The sequence below is a fragment of the Bubalus bubalis genome, chromosome 17 (assembly GCF_019923935.1).
Source record: "Bubalus bubalis isolate 160015118507 breed Murrah chromosome 17, NDDB_SH_1, whole genome shotgun sequence".
Classification (NCBI taxonomy): Eukaryota; Metazoa; Chordata; class Mammalia; order Artiodactyla; family Bovidae; genus Bubalus; species Bubalus bubalis.
The window spans coordinates 19,593,744-19,611,589 of NC_059173.1; the positions used below are offsets into that span (position 1 = coordinate 19,593,744).

The 17,846-nt window shown below is 42.6% G+C and overlaps 1 protein-coding gene across 13 annotated transcripts in view; it reads right to left on the bottom strand.

The window, feature by feature from the left end:
* The window catches only part of CLIP1 (CAP-Gly domain containing linker protein 1), a 116,440-nt gene that overhangs the window by 34,404 nt on the left and 64,190 nt on the right, over positions 1-17,846 (bottom strand). For 9 of the 13 annotated variants that reach the window (XM_044930237.2, XM_044930236.2, XM_044930232.2 and 6 more), the window contains 9 exons: positions 15,411-16,355; positions 13,301-13,417; positions 11,074-11,131; positions 9,782-9,865; positions 8,699-8,855; positions 6,646-6,811; positions 6,323-6,538; positions 1,564-3,831; positions 367-483 (listed from right to left, as the gene is read on the bottom strand). In XM_044930237.2, the coding sequence (XP_044786172.1) occupies positions 367-483; positions 1,564-3,831; positions 6,323-6,538; positions 6,646-6,811; positions 8,699-8,855; positions 9,782-9,865; positions 11,074-11,131; positions 13,301-13,417; positions 15,411-16,355 (4,128 nt within the window). The remainder of the gene's footprint in view (positions 1-366; positions 484-1,563; positions 3,832-6,322; positions 6,539-6,645; positions 6,812-8,698; positions 8,856-9,781; positions 9,866-11,073; positions 11,132-13,300; positions 13,418-15,410; positions 16,356-17,846) is intronic. The other 4 variants (XM_025267718.3, XM_025267714.3, XM_025267711.3 and 1 more) reach the window with 2 other exon arrangements.

Here is a 17,846-nt window from a genome sequence, read left to right on the forward strand (position 1 = left end):
TTGGGAGGCAGTTGGGAGAAAAAAAAATGCATGTGATTTAAGATAAAAAACACAAAAGCTAGAGAATGCCATTGGTACCTCCTCTCAGTAGTTGTATCAGTAAACAACTATCGCAGAAACCCACACTACCAGGGTTTTCCCCTCCTTTTTTAAAGGTTGATCTTACTAAATAGGTAATGAAGTAATACACTTTATTTCATAGGATCATCATCCTGGTGTACACGTGACTCCACTAACATAGATCAAGCCTGTGTAAGGCCACACTTCAAAAAAAATTAGTAAATAAACCATCCTGAGTTAGTCGTCAAGAATTCCATGAAGTCGATAGGCTGTCCTTTGTACAAAAAGCCATTTAAATCTGATTACTTCATTCTGCAGTTTTTCATTTGTTTGCTTGGAATCTTCCAAGGAGGCCAGTGTTTCGGTCTTCTCTTTGGTCATCTGTTCCATTATCTGCATGGCATCTTCAGCGGTTTGAGCGGCCTAAGTGTGAGAAAGCAGTGTGAGAAATGAGGGCACCCCTTATCAACCTGGGAGGGGGTGACTAACGCTCAGGCCACGAGGCTCAGGATCTGTGTGGTGAAGGGAATCACACAGAGATGGTGAGCCGGTAACCAACCCCATGCCAAGACAGACAGACCAAGACGAACAAGCAGAACAAAGTTATAGACACTTTCTGTGCCATTTTTCAACAAGCCAAACTGAAATATGCAATTTATGTATTTTCAGATCCCTATAAACCTACGCCTTCTAAGTTCTGAATTCCACTGACAATGGGGCTCATCACTCTGACTTATGTTTGAGAGAAATGTTCACTGATAAGAAAGCCTTACATCCTTCTGTGGCCAAATTTTTTCTCTTAATCATATTTGAGAGATTGAAATATGGAATCTCAGTTGGGAACTTTTCAAACAAAAATGGAAATTATTTGGGCAGTTACAGTGTTTAAGGCTCAAGTGTTTAATGAGAAGCACTGAATGACCACGTCTATGAGAAGCTGTAGGCAATGAATACAAGCATGGCTGTGAATAAAAAAGATAATATACACATGGAAACAAATCCTTAGTTGATACAGTATTGAAAATAAAATCACAGAAGTGAATTAAAATCTTTTAAGGCATTAGATCACAATTTCATGTGATCTTAATCCAGCTTCTGAGAATTCTGCCTCTACACCTTCCCAGTAGCTGGAGGGAAGATTTATGAAACAATTAAAGCCACATAGAAGATGCTAAGTTTTAACATGTGACCATTTTATCATTGTTCTTTTAAGCCTTTAAGAACTATGGTTGCCTTTCTCAGAAAAAATCTCCCTAAATTAAAAAACATTTATCCTTTTTATTCACAGTTTGCAATCTTTTCTAATAGAGAGAGATGACAGCAATTAGACATTTGGTAAACACTTGCCCTTTCAGGTGGTAACAAACAGCTTGAGATACCTGACCAAGTGATTAAGTGGGGTGCATTTCCTTCTTTGGAAATGAAGGCACGTTCCCTCAGCCACTACAGGGTTAGTGAACAGGATTAAGGCCAGGGGCCCAATCCCTGAACCTCCCACTTTACCGTAAAGGAGTGCAGGGTCTCGAGCTCTCTGATTTTTAGAGCGAGCTTGCTCTTGTCTTTCCTCAAAATACGGTTTTCGTTTTGAGACTCCAGGAGGTTGGCTGAGATGTGGCTGTTGGTTTTGGCCAGCTGGCTGATCTCTTTCTGGAGGAGGAAGTAGCTTTCGGCCAGCTTCTCCTTCTCCTTCAGGAGCTCGTCGTTTTTCAGCATCATCTCTCTTTTCTCGGCCAGGAGTTTCCTGTTGTCCTGCGTCGCCTTGGCCTGCTTGGCCAGGGTCACCTCGTGCTTCAGCTGCAGGTCGTCCAGCATCTTGGTGAGGTAGCCATGCAGTTCCTGCAGTTCCAACTTGGACTTGGACAAGGCAGCAAAGTCACTCTTCAGAGTCTCTATGTAGGTGGCCAAACGCACCGTCTCTGCTCTCAGGAGTTCCTTCTCCTTGATGATGTCAGCCACTTTCTGCTCCGAGTTGGTCTTACCTTGGACAAGCGTGTAGTTTTCAGACTGGAGCTCCTGGGTGCAGGTTCTCAGCTTCTCCACCTCCTGTTCCAGGAGCGCCACCTTCCCATGGAGTTTGTTGCTCTCGTACAAGGACGACTCTTTGTCCTGCGTCCTGGCTTCTTTCTCCAGCACAAGGGACTGTTGCATTGTGTGAATCTTCTCGTTTAACTTCTGACACTCTTCTTGCAGATTCAACCCGTCCCTTAACAAGATGTTCTTTTCAGAACAGCAGGCCTTGAGTTCAGCATTTAAACTCTCCTTGGCTTGCAATACGTCAGTGTGTTCTTTTTCTAGCATCTTTTTGGCGTTTTGGGCCTCTTTTAGCATCAGAGAGAGATCACACTTGGTGGCTGTGAGCTCTTGGTTTTCCTTTTCTCTCTCTTGAAGCTCTTTCTTCAGAGCATCGAGATTGCTGAGCAGTTTCATCTTCTCGTGCACAACGATTCTTCTGTTGGCTGACTCTTGATCATATTTCTTTTTAAGGTCTTCCATGGCCTTCATGGAGTTCTCTCTTTCTACCAGTAAATCCCCATTCCGCATCTCCAGTACCGATTTTTCTTTCAAGAGGTTATCCTGCTGCTTTTTGAGCTTAGTGATTTTCTGACAAACCAGCTCCTTCTCAGAAGTGAGGTACGTGATCTTCTCATTCAGGTTCATCTCGATGCGGGCGGACTCTTCTGAGGATTTGCTGAGTTTTTCGGTGATGAGCCTATTTTCATTTAGCAGTTCTTCTTTCTCAGCCAAGAGCCTCCTCTCGGAAGAGGTTAAGGTCTCTTTTTCGTGCAGAAGCTGGATGCACTCAGAGTCTGTGATCTCCCGGCTGGTCTTAATTTCTTCCAGCAGGTTTGTGAGGCTTGTGTTCGTGGCCTGCAGTTGCAGAATCTCCAGCTCAGCTTTCCTCAGTGCCTTGCCAGCCTCCTCCAGCTGTGCGCGGAGCTCGCCGGCTTCTGTGCTGAGCAGATGTTTGACCTGGAGGGCAGTCTCCAGACTGGTGTTCAGCTTTTCCTGATCTTGAAGCAGCATGTCCTTCTTGAACTGCAGGTCTTTGCTGCTCTGAAGAAGACGATCTCTTTCGACCTTTAGGGCTATACACATGTTGTCAAGACCTGATTGTTTCTCCAAAGTTGACTTTTTCTCTATTGTAAGATCCTCGATCTCCTGCACCAAGCTCTTCTGATCTTTGACCAGCTCCTCATAGGAGCTCTGAAGCTTCTGAATAATTTCATCTTTATCTTTAGCCAATGCGAGGTTTTCAGTGACCAGCTTCTTGATACGATTCTCCAGGTGATCTTTTTCTTCCCGATACTTCTGAGACTCGGCCATTAGAATATCTTTGCTGAACTGCAGTTCCTCTGCGAGTGCCTGCAAGCTTGCTTCGGAAGCCTGCAAAGACTCGTTTTCCGTATTTATCTTCAACAGTTCCTCCTGTGTGATATTGATCTCTTTCAGTAATTTCTCTCTCTCCACAGCCAAAGCTGCTCTATCGAGTTGTTCCTGCTGATAAAGCTTTTCAGCGTCTTGCTTTTCTTCCCAGATTTTCTCCTTTTCTAAATTAAGAGTTTCATTTACTGACCAGAGCTTCTGTTGGTCCTCCTGAAGTAAAGTTATTTTGGCCTCCAACTCTACAAGTTTGGACAGAAGTGAACCTTTTTCTAACTTTAAAGCATTCCCCTCCTGGGCAAGAAGCTGCTTCTCTGATTTCAGACCCCTCAGCTCTTCTGACATTAGTTCAATTTCTCTTTTGGCTGATGTTAATAAGTAAGTTAGCGACTACAGAGACAAAAGATGGAAAGAACGGAAACAAAATGAAATCAAGCAGACAAATGCAAGCCCGAGTAACTTAACATAACCTAAGTCATAGAAGTTAAAAAAAAAAGTTTACGATAAATGTCATAGAAACTATCTGGATAACAGGGGAAAGAAACTAGATGAACAGAGCCCATAAAAGGATAATGCAAAGCAACTGTAGCTTTGCAAAACCCTGATAACTCCATTGGTTCATCTTTGAAACAACCTCTGAAGTACTCCTGACAGTTAACTAGAAGATACAAACAGTAGTTTGACATCAGGGCATGGGATTCTTTTGCCGTTCCCAATTATCCAGTAATTTCTATCATAGGAGGGATTCATAGAAGAATTTTTAAAAACACAATCCAAAGAACTACAAAAAGTAAGTATCTTTTAACCAAAAAAAGGAAGAGGGAGGAGGTGTTATAAACTGTTGCCTTTCAAACTAACAGACCCTTACTTACTAAAGAACCTGGCCTGAGACCGATTTAGTCCCAATGATACATGTAACTTACAAAAAATGCAGACTAATTTGCTAGGCTTTGATGACCAAAATAAATGGGCTTTTAAAAAAATGTACTAGTTTATAAAATAAATTGACCACAGTGTCTCTACCAGCACTGTCCAGAACTTTCTGCCATGATGTAAAAGGATTTGATCTGCACTGTCCATTGTGGTAGCCACTAGCCACACGAGTGGCACGTGCGACTGAGAAGGGGAATTTATAACTTGAACTAGTTAAAATTTAAATGGCCACATGCATCCAGTGCCTACTGTACTGGATGGCATGGCATAGTTTGGCTATTAAATTAGGGAACACAGGAGCATCGTGGGCTCCATGAACTTCCTGAGATTTCACCCAAAACGGGTTGAGTGTGTATATCAATTTTCCTGGGGAAAACATCTGAAGGTTTCATCAGCTATCAATCGCTGAGCCCTTGCTGCTGACAAACACTGAGGTTCACAGAAATCGGATATTCAGACTACTTTGGAAGGGAAACAATTCTGGCATTTTAACCAAATGATCCTGACAAAAACAACAACAAACAAAATTAATGGGGCTTTACACAAACCTCTAGAATGCTGTGGTTTGGTCAGGCTACAGCATTTTAAGGGAAACATTAGAAAACTGGTGTCTACCAAGATAAAGGGAGCCTCAAAGTCCAAAATTCTGGAAATTATATACAGTGTTAAATGTTTCATAAAACTGGAGATATTTCACAGGGAAAAGAGAAAGCCTTGATGGGCAGCATGTAGCTTCCCTGGTAGCTCAGCCGGTAAAGAATCTGCCTGCAATGCAGGAGACCTGGGTTCAATCTCCGGGTTAGGAAGATCCCCTGGAGAAGGGAAAGGCTACCCACTCTAGTATTCTGGCCTGGAGAATTCCATGGACTGTATAGTCCATGGGGTTGGAAAGAATCGGACATGAATGAGCATCTTTCACTTTCACACATGACGTATATTATGATGTGTTCCATTTAATTTAAAAGGGATCTGTTTTGCTGTTGTTCAGTCGCTGAGTCATGTCTGACTCTTGGAGACCGCATGAACTGTAGCACGCCAGGCTTCCCTGTCCTTCACTATCTCCTGGAGCTTGCTCAAACTCATGCCCATTGAGTTGGTGATGCCATCCAATCATCTCATCCTCTGTCACCCCCTTCTCCTTCTGCCCCCAGTCATTCCTAGTATCAGGGATCTGTTTTAAGTCCTACATATATTCTTCTGTATTTTATTCTACTCAACTCCTACATGTATATAAACATTTCTCTGATACATTAAAGACAATAATTTACTTTTCTTTGAGCAATTTAAATAGCAGTAAGAGGGTCAGAAAACATATTGGGACACTGACACGATCCTGACACCATAGAATAACATTCAATGTATCAAGTTCTACTCTACTCAGTAGTAGGATATTTTCTCACAGCCCTTCAGTCCAACCTCCTTGTTAATAAGCTTTCAGTGCTTTCCTGGGGACCTACGAAAGCCGTCTCCAGAGGTCTCCCTTCTGATTTTTTCCTCTGTTCTTCCGACCGGGCTCCATTCCCTGCCCACCTGCCTCATGCATGGCCTCTGTCTCTTGCTTTTCTGCACGATGTCTCTCCTAACCCTGGTGCAAGGTGGCAGCAAGACAGCTAAGACTAGAGGGACATGCTTTTCTGCGACAGAGAGTCTATTACGAGCAGACGGACAGAGCTCAGGCAACAGAAGGCTCTTTGTGAAGCAGCGTAGGGGTGATGGCTACACAGTGCATTCAGGGTGGAAAGCCCTGTGGCCACCACCAACCCTGAGAAGGAAGAGCGCCTGGTACAAAACACTTGAAGCCACAGGAGACGTCATTCACCCTCCCGCCATGCGCTCTGAAGGCCACTGAACCCATTCCATGCACTGCTGCTTTCTAAGCACCCTTACAACCTTGACGCGGGATGCAGAGCTCACTATACTGGGGCACACAGTCCTCCCCACCACATACTCTGGCTCTGTCGGCTTGCTTCCCCAGCTCCTCCAGCTTCTGCAGCAGCTCGTGGTTCTCCTCCTGTGCGGCCTTCAGCCGCTCCTCTGTGTCCCGTAGCAGCTTGTGGAAGTTCTGCAGGACTTCTTCGTGCTTGGCTTTGCTCTCGGAACTGGCTTCCTCGTACCTGGCTTTCAGATCTTGACATTCGTTCCGGCTCATTTCCATCTTCTTTTCCTGCAGACACCCCACGTCAGGAGGAAGTCACCTGGCCACAGCTGTCCTGCTAGCCACCCCCTCTGCCCCTGCTGGCCACCAGTCCCACTGACTCTCTCTCTCCTTACCAGGTCTGACAGTTTTCTCAGCAGTTCTTTCTTTTCTTCCTCATGCTTTTTAGCTGCTTCTTTCTGACTCTGTTCAGCTTTGAGAGTTACTTCCCCAATACTTTTCTGCAGAAGGCTTGCATTTTCATTAGCCTTGGTTAGTTTCAGCTGTAATTCTTCTACATTTCTAGAAGGAATTTCAAAACGAAGCGTCAGATTTTTCCAAAGAGTACTTTAAATCCTGAGTTATACTTTAAAAGATAATATTGATAATAATTGGCTTAATGATGATAAATGTTATGAGCAATAACATCTAGAATTAGGAAAAAAAAAAAAAACCCTTGACTTGTCCTGAAGCATACTTTTTAACGACTGTGATGGTTATAAATACCTTAGAGTAACAACTACTCTTAGTGTGAACGTTTATTATTTTATGTCCGGCTCAGACGGTAACGGATCTGCCTCTAATGGAGGAGACCTGGGTTTGATCCCTGGGTCGAGAAGATCCTCTGGAGGAGGGCATGGCAACCCACTCCAGTATTCTTGTCTAGAGAAGCCCATGGACAGAGGCGCCTGGCGGGCTACAGTCCATAGGGTCGCAAAGAGTCAAACACGACTGAGCACAGCACAGCACACAGATCAATGCAGAGAGAGGAGCGAAAAGGAAACGTATTAAGTACTTAGAGGTTTCCAAATTTTAGCAGACTAGAATATTCAGGACTCATTTGGGTGCCGCTTCAGAATGCAGATATGAAAATAACAATAAATAATTTGAAGTTCTAGCTTAAAGATAACCTTGTGGTCCAATGAAGATGTATGACGGCCATCAGCCTAGAGAGCAGGCTGTCTCATACATCAGAGGAGGGAAACTTGGATGGAAAGCCTGGATAAAACACCGACAGAAACGGAACTTCTCCAAGGCTCTCGCCACCACCACCTGGCAGCTGTGACCGCCTCACGGCAAGTCTGACCAGAGCCAGGCGACCAAGGTCCAGAGCCCATCACCCACCACCGCTGAACCGGGTGGGAGCGCTTGGCCGAATGCTTTTGTTGTTATTTTTTGGCCACACCTCACACCATGTGGGATCTTAGGTCCCGGACCAGAGATCAAGCCTGTGCCCCCTGCGATGGAAGCGCATTAACGGAACAGTCTTAACCACTGGACCACCAGGGAAGCCCCCGCATGGCTGGATGTAAATGTAACTGCCAGGTGTTACCACTTTCAGAATCAGAAGTCTAATGGTGCTAACATGTCTTCTAAAAAATGTGCCTTGTAAAATAAACATTTGATTTTTATACAGCAGCCATTAACACAAATCAAAGCAACAAGAGCCTCAGAATAAAGACAAGAACAGAGAGTTAGATGAAAGAAGCTTTAGCCCTGAAGAAGTACGGTGTAGTGATCAAGGGCAGCAAGGACGCTGGGACCAGAACTTGCCTAGACTTGAAACCTCAGGGAAGTTGCCTAACCTCATTATGCCTCGATTTCTTTTTCTTTAATATGGGAACAATAATACACTCAGCTCGTGGGATTATCAGAAAAATATACTCTATACAAAGCGGTCAGCATACCATGTGGCATACGGTCAGCCCTTCACAATCGTTATCTATTGTTACACTGCAATAAGTTGAAAATATTTTAAACTGCCTGTAAAAGATGTTACTGCCTGGGACTTCCCTGGTGGTCCAGTTAAGGACCACTTCCCTGGTGGTCCTGGTGTGAGCTAAGACTCCATGCTCACAATGCAGGGGGTCTGGGTTCGATCCCTGGTCAGGGAACTAGATCCCACAAGCTACAACTAAGAGTCCACATGTCGCAATTAAGACCCAGCACAGCCAAATTAATAAATTAAAAAAAAAAATTTTTTTTTAAAGACGTTACTGCCATTGGTAAACTACTACCTTCTCCTTAGAAGGTTAAATAATTGATTCAAGGATACACTGAGACAATAAAGGATGAGAGACAGGCAACTTTTAAAACATAACTATCCTGAAGAGTTTGGCTCTCCTCCCATCTAGACCTTCCTTGAGAGCCTAACCTAAAGCAGGCGCTCTTATTAATACTCATACATACCTTTCTTTCAGACGTAGTTCGTCATTCATTTTTGTCAGCTGAGAAGAATTGTCTCCAGACATTTTCATTATTGCTGCAATGTCATTTTCCAGTTTTTCTTTCGCCTTTATCAGCTGCTCTTCCCTTTCATCTCTCTCTCTAAATTTTGCCTCCATGTCTGAATATATATATATAGAAAAAAAAAATAGAGCTGTTGTGTTATAATCAACAACAATGTATTAACTACATTCTGTATGCCAAAACTTGCTCTGGGAATATCTGTACATAGCAATCCCTGCCCTCATGAAAATTATATTCTAGCAAAGAAGAGAGACAATGAACAAGAAAGAGAACAAATCATATATTAGAGAGTGGTAAGTGCTAAGAGGGGGAAAAGAATACAAGCAGAGACAGGAGCCAGGAAGGAAGCTGGGGAGTGTGAAATCTTAGAAAGAGCCTCTCTGAGATAGTGACATTTAAGTAAAACCCTAGGGGAAATGAGGGAAGAGGAATGCAGGCAGAAGAAAAGCAGGTGCAAAGGCCCTGAGGCAGGAACATGCTTCACAATCGAGTATCACCAAGGAGGCAGATACGGCTGCAGTGGAAGGAACCTGGGAAAGAACAGCATGGGAGGAAATCAGAAAGGCAACAGGACCTGATGGGAGCTGAGGACCACAGCCTTTACTCTGAGCGAGATGGGTGCCACTGGGCCACCTTGAGCAGAGATGTGACATGAGCTGACTTAAAGTTGAAAGCATCTCTTTGGCTGCTATGCTAAGAGAAGACTGAAGGGGGCAAGAGCAGAAGTGGGCAGCCCAGGTGGCCAGCTGTTACTACAGCTCGGATTAAAGATGCTGGCTAGCTGGGATGAAGGGCAGCACTGGGAGTGGTGAGGTGTGGTGGATTCTGACTTGTTTGAAAGCAAGGCAGAGAGGATTTGCTGCGGTTTACAGACCTCCAACAAGATTTCATCACAAGAGAACACAATGAGCAAAGACTTTATGCTTGAACAGTAGATACATTGTAACCACACACTAAAACAATCTCAAATCCTAGGAAGCCTACTATATTTAACGTTTATAATAACCAGAGACGTGTTCTTACCTGTTAAATTTTCTCTCAACTTCTCCAGTTCAGAAGACAGTGCGTTAAACTGTTCCTCTTTTTGATGTAATTTATTTACAGTTTCTATTTGGGATTAAGTTAAAAGTTTAATACATCTCAGAGTTAATAGGCCACCTAAAGCTTGACTGTCTTATAATCAAATCAAATCAAAAGTTTGAGATTTGGGGTCATGGGAATACTTAAGAATCCCATTAGAAACCAAACCACTATATAATGAACCTAAAGAAGCAAGCAAGCAAGCAATTTTCTGTCTCCCCAGATCTGAAGATTAGGTAGGCACTGAACATCCATTTTCCAGGGATCTCTTGCCTCCTTCCACTTAAAACTCAATAGAGCTGCCAATGACTGAAGCTTAAGTAAGATGATACTTTACCCAAGTACATCTACATTTTTTAACATGCCTCAAGCTTTAGGTCAAAAAGAAGAAAGAATTAATGGGAGTCAACCTGACCACCCAGAGTTCATTACTAGAAATATCGTGGACATGATCCATTCAAACATCTGTGTTGGGGGTTAGTGCTGAATACATGTGCATATAGTTCTGTATAAGCTTCCCTGGTGGTGCTAGTCATAAAGAATCTACCTGCCAAGGGGATGTATTTAATGAAAGTTCAACCCCTGAGTCAGGAAGATGCCCTGGAGTAGGAAATGGCACCCATAGGTTTGTATAAATGGAACCATGGAGTATATACTATTTTGTAACCTCCTGTTCTTACTCAATGTGTCTTGGGTATATTTGACAGGGGTGAGTTTTTTAATACAACTGGACTGTATATTTCTAGAAGGCAGGATAGATTCCGGGTGAAATGATTAGGCTGCAGAGGTGACAGCAGTTTGGGAAGATAAGCTGTGTCTGGATGGTGATGTTGGCTCTCTCCAGTACTAAGAACATGTTGGGACTTCAGGATGGTGAGGAAAGGAGGCTGAAGGCATGGACTGAAGGCTGACACAGCTCGGTTGACTTGGTGATAGTATAAGAGAAGTGATGATGCCTTTCAATTTTTTTTTTTTATGTGGAAATATTTTAATGTGTTAGACATATTGGCATCTAATAGTAGGTATAATGTAGAAGGGGATAAACTGAAAATAAACCCGTATACATTTCATACTGCTCACAAAAAAATAAAACGAATTAATTGGAATTTGAGGCTTTAAGAAGCCAAGGGAATGTAGTGTTACTATGCACTGCAGGAACTTTATTTGAGCTGAAGACTGGCTCCCGCTTGAGGACATGACCTTCTCTAAAGTGCTCTTATGTTAGTGAGACGTACCTTGCATACTTCTCTGAAAAGAGACTGCCTCCTCTGAAGCATCAGCAAACTTTTCTTTCTAAAGAAAAACAATCGGACATTCAGAATAGACAGATCTCAAATTATAAAAAGTTTCAATAACTGTAACATTATTTTTTGTTGCTAGTTTTGTTTCATTAAAGCTAACTTATGCTTAAAACATGTAGGTGTCAATTACTACCATATGCATACCATGCATGTGTGCACACAAGTGAACGAGGTTTGTGTCTGTGTGCCTGCCTGGGCATGCACATATGTCTGTATATGTGTATGGATATGCACACTTAATGTCAGTACATGCACGTGTGGGTATATACATGTGGTGCCACGTGTATACTTTTTCTGCATGTTGCTACCCTCAAGTAGCAGAACTTCTCCAGAAATCTGCCTGAGACAGCAAACAGGGTTCAGAACTGTTTTTTAATTTTTTTTTTTTTTGGAAGTTTAGTTGATTTATAATGCTATGTTAGTTTCAGGTGTACAGCAAAGTTATTTTGTTATACACACACAACTATCTATTCTTTTTCAAACTCTTTTATAGGTTATTACAAAACATTGAGTATAGCTCCCTGTGCCATACTAGGTCCTTGTTGGTTATCTATTTTTTATATAGTCATGTGTATACGACAATGATAAGCTCCTAACTTATCCCTTTCTCCCACCTTTCCACTTTGGTAACCATAAGTCTGCTTTCTACGTCTGGGGATCTGAGTTCTGGCATGTTTTACATCTAAGAATAATTAGAACCTAGTATCTGGAAACTAGATCTGTGTCAACTACTTTACATTAAAAAGTCCATCGCTCAATCACTATCTTTTCTAAACATGACAGGAGGGCAGGATAAAACCCCTCTCCTGATTTTCCTGAGATGAATTCTGAGCTAGAGACACCAAGTGAATTTTTAAATGAATATGTGATTTAAAAAATGGGCTCACAAACCACAAGCCCATCAAAGCCCACAGGTTGTCCACCTGCGTTATTCCCAAGGCCAGACTTCAGGAGGCATGTTTTCTCTTCAGAGGACACAGAGAAATACTCTAACTTGAAAAACAAACAGTAAGGCATCCTGAAAGTTTGGGGAGGAGGGCAGAGAAATGGCACGACACCCCAAATGCATTTTCTTAAAGGACACTATATTAAAAAATGGTAATCTCCAGGCCAACTTTTCTCAAAATGTACCTGAAATACTATGCATCAAAACTGGGGGTTCGTCAGAACTCTCTACAATGATAGTGTTGGTCAGTTGGCAGCCACTGGCCACGTGTAGTTATCAAGCCCTTAAAATGTGACTAGCGCAATGGAGGAACTGAATTTTCTGTATTTTTAAAAATATTTATTTATTTGGCTGCACCAGGTCTTAGTCGCAGCATGCAAACTCTTAGTTCGAACACATGGGATCTAGTTCCCTGATGAGGGATCAAACCTGGGCCCTCTGCATTAGGAATGTGGAGTCTTAGCCACTGGACCATGAGGAAAGTCTCGAATTTTATATTTTATTAAATTTTAATTAATTCAAATTTATAGAGCCAAGTGGATGGTAGCTATCATAATGAATAGTGCAGTTAACTACGTATTAACATTTTTAAAAAAGTAGAAATATGTAATATTGGCATTTAAATCAAAAAAATATCAAAACACCTTTATCCCACCACTGGTATTGGCACAGAGGTATAAAAAGTGGAGAGCAAGAAGGCACATGGAAGACCTCCCATTCCAGCATTCTTGCCTGGAGCATGCCATGGACAGAGGAGCCTGGTGGGCTACGGTCCATGGGGTCACAGAGTCGGACACGACCGAGCACAGACAAACATCACCGCCTTGCTAATGGAGGGTGCCTGTGGCCCAGGGAGCTTGCCGGCTTTGCTGTCTCAGGGCAGGGAGGACAAGGCACAGGGCAAGAGCTACACATGAAACCTGACATAACTTGGAAGGCCCCCATGTTCAGTGAAACTAAGTGGTCAGCAACATGTCAAAACGTCAATGCGTTACCAGAGGCAAAGGACAGATTTTAAAAAAAGCAATACTTACCTTTATTGCTAGTTTGGGTTTGATCCAATTCCCCTGATTATCAGCCAATCAATACTTTGCAAGAGAAAGGAAATAGGTGCCATACTTCTTTCTTTATAGAAATTTTCGTGTTTTTTTTTAAAACAGGAATGATTCAAATTGGCCAGAAACCCTGAGATTCAGATTCCTGACAGGTACTTACCAAAGTCTGCAGTTCTTTTTCCAAAGCCTCTTTCACTCGACTGACTTCACTCAAGTTTTCCTGAAGGTTATTAAGCATTAGCTCTTTTCCCTGCAGCTCTTTGGTGATGCTACTAGCCTACCAGACAGAGTTACAGGTACAGAAGCCAATGGACCAAAGGAAACAAAAAGGAATGAGAAAGAAAACATAAGACAAACATGAAAACAATGTATGAGAAACAAACACAACCAAACAAAACTGAAAGGAATAAAGGCATGGGTAAAAGGTCATTTTAGTGTTGTTGCTTTTAGTTCTAAGAAGCCAGTGACTCGTCACACAATCAGTTCTAGATAAGACTGTCCATGGCTATTTTTAAATAATCAAAATACAGTATTTCTCTATACCTAAATTTGGACTATCAGCACGATCTAAAACAGAAAATATAGATGTTTACTGTATTTTTTTTTTTTCTTTTTTGTGGCACACAGGCCTAGCTGCCCCGGAACATTTCAGATTCGAGTACCCAGATCAGGGATCAAACCCGTGTCCCCTGCATTGGGAGATAGATTCTTAACCACTGGACCACCCGGGAAGTCCCATCAGCTTACTTTCTAAATGAGACGGTTGAGCAGTTTTACTTTCTGGATTTTTAAAGACCGTAAGATAGGAATGGTAGTAGACTCATGTGACTGTATTTCATTTTCTGTATTTTGTACATGCTTGAAGTTTTTCAACATGTAAAATAAAACTTTAAACATGTACTAGACAACAGCCATCAGAAAAATTGGCTTTCACTGAATCTTCACGTAAAAAAGTAGACCGGCCATTAGCTACATATTCTTTATTAATTTAATTTCTGTGTTTGGATTGGTAGTTTGAAACCAAAAGAGGAGACTGGAGAAAAATTTTCTGGGCTTGTCATCCTCGGCTAAGATTACTTAGCAATCTTTGCCACTCGTCTGTCCTCACCTCTCCCCATTTAACCATCACAACCTTTCCTTCCTTGCCAATAGAGCAGCTTCTCCCACAGAAAGCTCAGAACATTCAGCATCAGTGCCAGCACCTGAGCTAGTGGCAGGAGGACTGGGAAAGAGGATTCCTTCCTTGAACAACAGTTAAAAATGATTATGACATTTAACAAGGCTAGTTAGTAAGAAATGTAGCTGGCAAAGGTTTCTTATCATTTCCTATGCCTTGGTCAAAAGCACACTTGTCCAATGTATCCTCCCAAGAGCAAGGAATAGACCATGCTCTCACTGTGACGTAGGAAAAAACCCCAATGAGAATAAGTAGCAATGTGGAGGGATCTGGGCTCTTAACCTTCATTTTGCTGTGACTCTTATTGATCATAGCATGTTAATTTACAAGAGTCAAGTGCACTCAGAGTTCACATTCTGTTTTACCTGTGACTCTTGTTATTTAGTCACTAAGTCATGTCTGACTCTTTTGCGACCCCATGGACTATAGCCCACCAGGCTCCTCTTTCCATGGGATTTTCCAGGCAAGAATAAGGGAGTGGGTTGCCATTTCCTTCCACAGCGGATCTTCCTGACCCAAGGATCGAACCCATGTCTCCTGTGTTGGGAGACGCATTCTTTACCACTGAGCCACCTGGGAAGCCTACATATGACTCAACAGACAGGCAATGGGAAAGGATGAGATTATCTTTTAAGCTTCTTATACATTCAATTTATTTACCTCAACACCATCATTTTGGGGAGTTCTCTATTTTCAAAAGAGTTTACAGACTGGAATCAAGCTGAAACAAGAGATCACAGCAAGTCCAGAGATAAAGTATCAGGTTGGTCAAAAAGTTAGTTCAAGTTTTTCCGTAAGATGTTAATGGAAAGACAAGAATGAACTGTTTGGCCAACCCAATAATAAAGTATTCTGATACGAGGAAACCAGAATCTATCCACACCCCTGAGTCATTATTTTCTCTAATCTCCTCAGATGAAACCACACTCAAGATGCTCAGAAGATACTCCACTCATATGGGAAATTAGGTCAGCACCAGTTTTAAATAAGTCAGGAGTTTGAAGGATGAATGACCTCAACTGAAAAATAAGGTACAACGCAAGATAAGAAATGGAGGGGAAAAAAAAAAAAGACAGAGGATGTTGCTACAAACCTTGCTGCTTTCAGCATCCTTTTCAATCTCTAAGTTTTTAATCTGTTTCTCAGCTGCCTCAAGCTGCTGTCTGAGGTTCTCGATTTCCAATTTACCTTCGGAGCTGGCTTTCTGAAGCGCGTCAAGGTCTGAGAGCTTTTCTTCGGCAGCCTTGAGCTGTGATGTAAAATGATCAATAACCTTGGTTTGCTCATTGCATTTGGTTTGTAGCACCTCTAGCTCCTTTACCTTTAGCTCGGCTTCCTGCAGTTTGTTTAAGGTGTCCTCCATTTCCACTAGGTGCTGCTCTTCCGCTTTGTCCAACTTCGACTGGATGGCTTCCAGACTGTTCTCTTTCTCTTTAATGACTTGCATCAGCTTAGCCCTTAGGGCTTCAAGCTCTTTCGTGTGAGCAGATCTTTCTGAGTCTTGCTTGTTCTGCAGATTTTCTATTTCCTGCTGGTAGTCCAGTCTCATTTTCTCTATCTGCGTTTTTAACTCGGCGAATTCGGCTGTCTCGGTGCCGACCCCCTTGCTGAAGGACACCTTCAGCTCCTCCATGGCCTGCTGGTGGGACGCGATGGCTGTCTCCAGCTTAGACTTCCACAGGGCGATCACGTCTGAATTCTCCTTGTTGGCATGGTCGAGCTTGCTTTTCAGGGACTCATTCTCTTTGGAAAGCTTCTCTGTGGCAGCCTGCAGAGCCTTTAACTCCTTCTGGTGCGTTTCTTCCCGGGCTCCAAAATGCTCCTTCAGAGAAGCGACTTCTTTCTGGTGGTCACTATGGGTGGCTTCTAACTTCTCCTGCAAAGCGCTGATCTCTTGCAAGAGGGACAGTGACATGTCCACATCCCCAGCTGGCTTATTGGACTCCAGCCGCCTCCGCAGCTCAGCTACCTCCTGCACTCGCAATGCGAGGTCTTTCTCGAGTTCCATGATGCGGGACTTTTCTGACACTGTGGCCACCTAGTTAGCAGCAGTCAAGGAGAAAGAAGAGACCATTTAAAGGATGAATCACTGATGATTTTCTCTAACCTTGGAGATCTTTAGGGACTACCCCATCTCAGGCACCAGTCAAGCCACCAAGAATGTCTATGTGTCAATCCAGGCCTGACTGTGGCTTAAGCCTGGTTCTGGACACTCCAATTCAAAATATAGTCCAATTACAGCCTTTGGCAAACTTTTCACCATTTTGAGATGCTAAAGGAAAATAAAACTGAATTTTATTGAGCTTAACTCACTCCTCAAATAACTCTTTTCCCTCTAAAGAACCTTAAATCAAGAAGAGTACCCATTAACTATAGTTAGTTAATATAAACAGCACCTTTCAAAGTTCTTATATATTTGCCTTCTGGAAGAAGAATCTTTGTTTTGCCTACTCTACCCAAGGGGTATACACGCTTATCTATCTGTTGGCAGTGACTTTACGGAAGTGTGCTGTCCGGTTAGCAGCCATGAGCCACATACAGCTACTCAGCACTTGAAACGAGGCTGTGAAAGTCACATATACATCAAATAACGACGACTTGGGGAAAAACAGAACATATCTTGTTAACAATTTCTTACGCTGATTATATGATGAAATGATAATAGTTTGGATATATTGGTTTAAATAAAATGTTATTAATTTCACCTGTTCCTTTTAACCTACGCATGTTAATGTGGGTACCAGAAATTTTTAAATTATAAAACATCTGTGGCTCATGTCATAATTCTATTGGGTAGCACTGGCATAAAAACACCTAGGAAATGTTTCAGTGAATACCACGACAACTGGAGAAAAAAAGCCTCAAGTGGATAAAGAAGAACAAATTGACTTTTTTTTAAGAAAGGACAAGGAAAAAATGGTTACTTACCTGCAATGACACGTAAGAGTCTTACACAGAATCCCTCCCCCTTTTAGAGTTTGTAATCGTTCACCGTCTTGCGTACATGTGTCGCTGCCCTAACCCAGTGGTTCTCCGACCTTAGTGTGCGTGTGAGTCACCAGGGATGTGCGTTCGCAGGCCCACACACGCTGATTCTACCTGAGCTTGGGGACAGAACCTGGGAATCTACTGTTATTTAAACTCATACCCCAGGATGAGGAAAACCATTTTCCTAACCTGCATCCTTTTATTCTTAGGAAGCTATTTCCCTCTGTTGTCTGATAGGCAATCAGTTCGGTGCACAAAAAATGTGGGAAACGGTAGCTTCGGGCATAAAAATTAATTATTGGGCTAACCTGGGAAACAGAAGGGGATCTTGAATGATTTCAAGACATCAATGAGTCCCAAATTCCACAGATCAAATGTCCTGCAGGGTGAAGGCTTGTTCCCTCACTGCCTTTAACAGGACAGGAGGCAATGGATGTAAGCTTTCTTCAGCCCCTTGGCCCAAACACAGGCTGTGAGGTGGATAAAGACTCAAGGGTTGACCATGAACAAGAAAATAAAGCACTTGGGACTCCCAAGACTG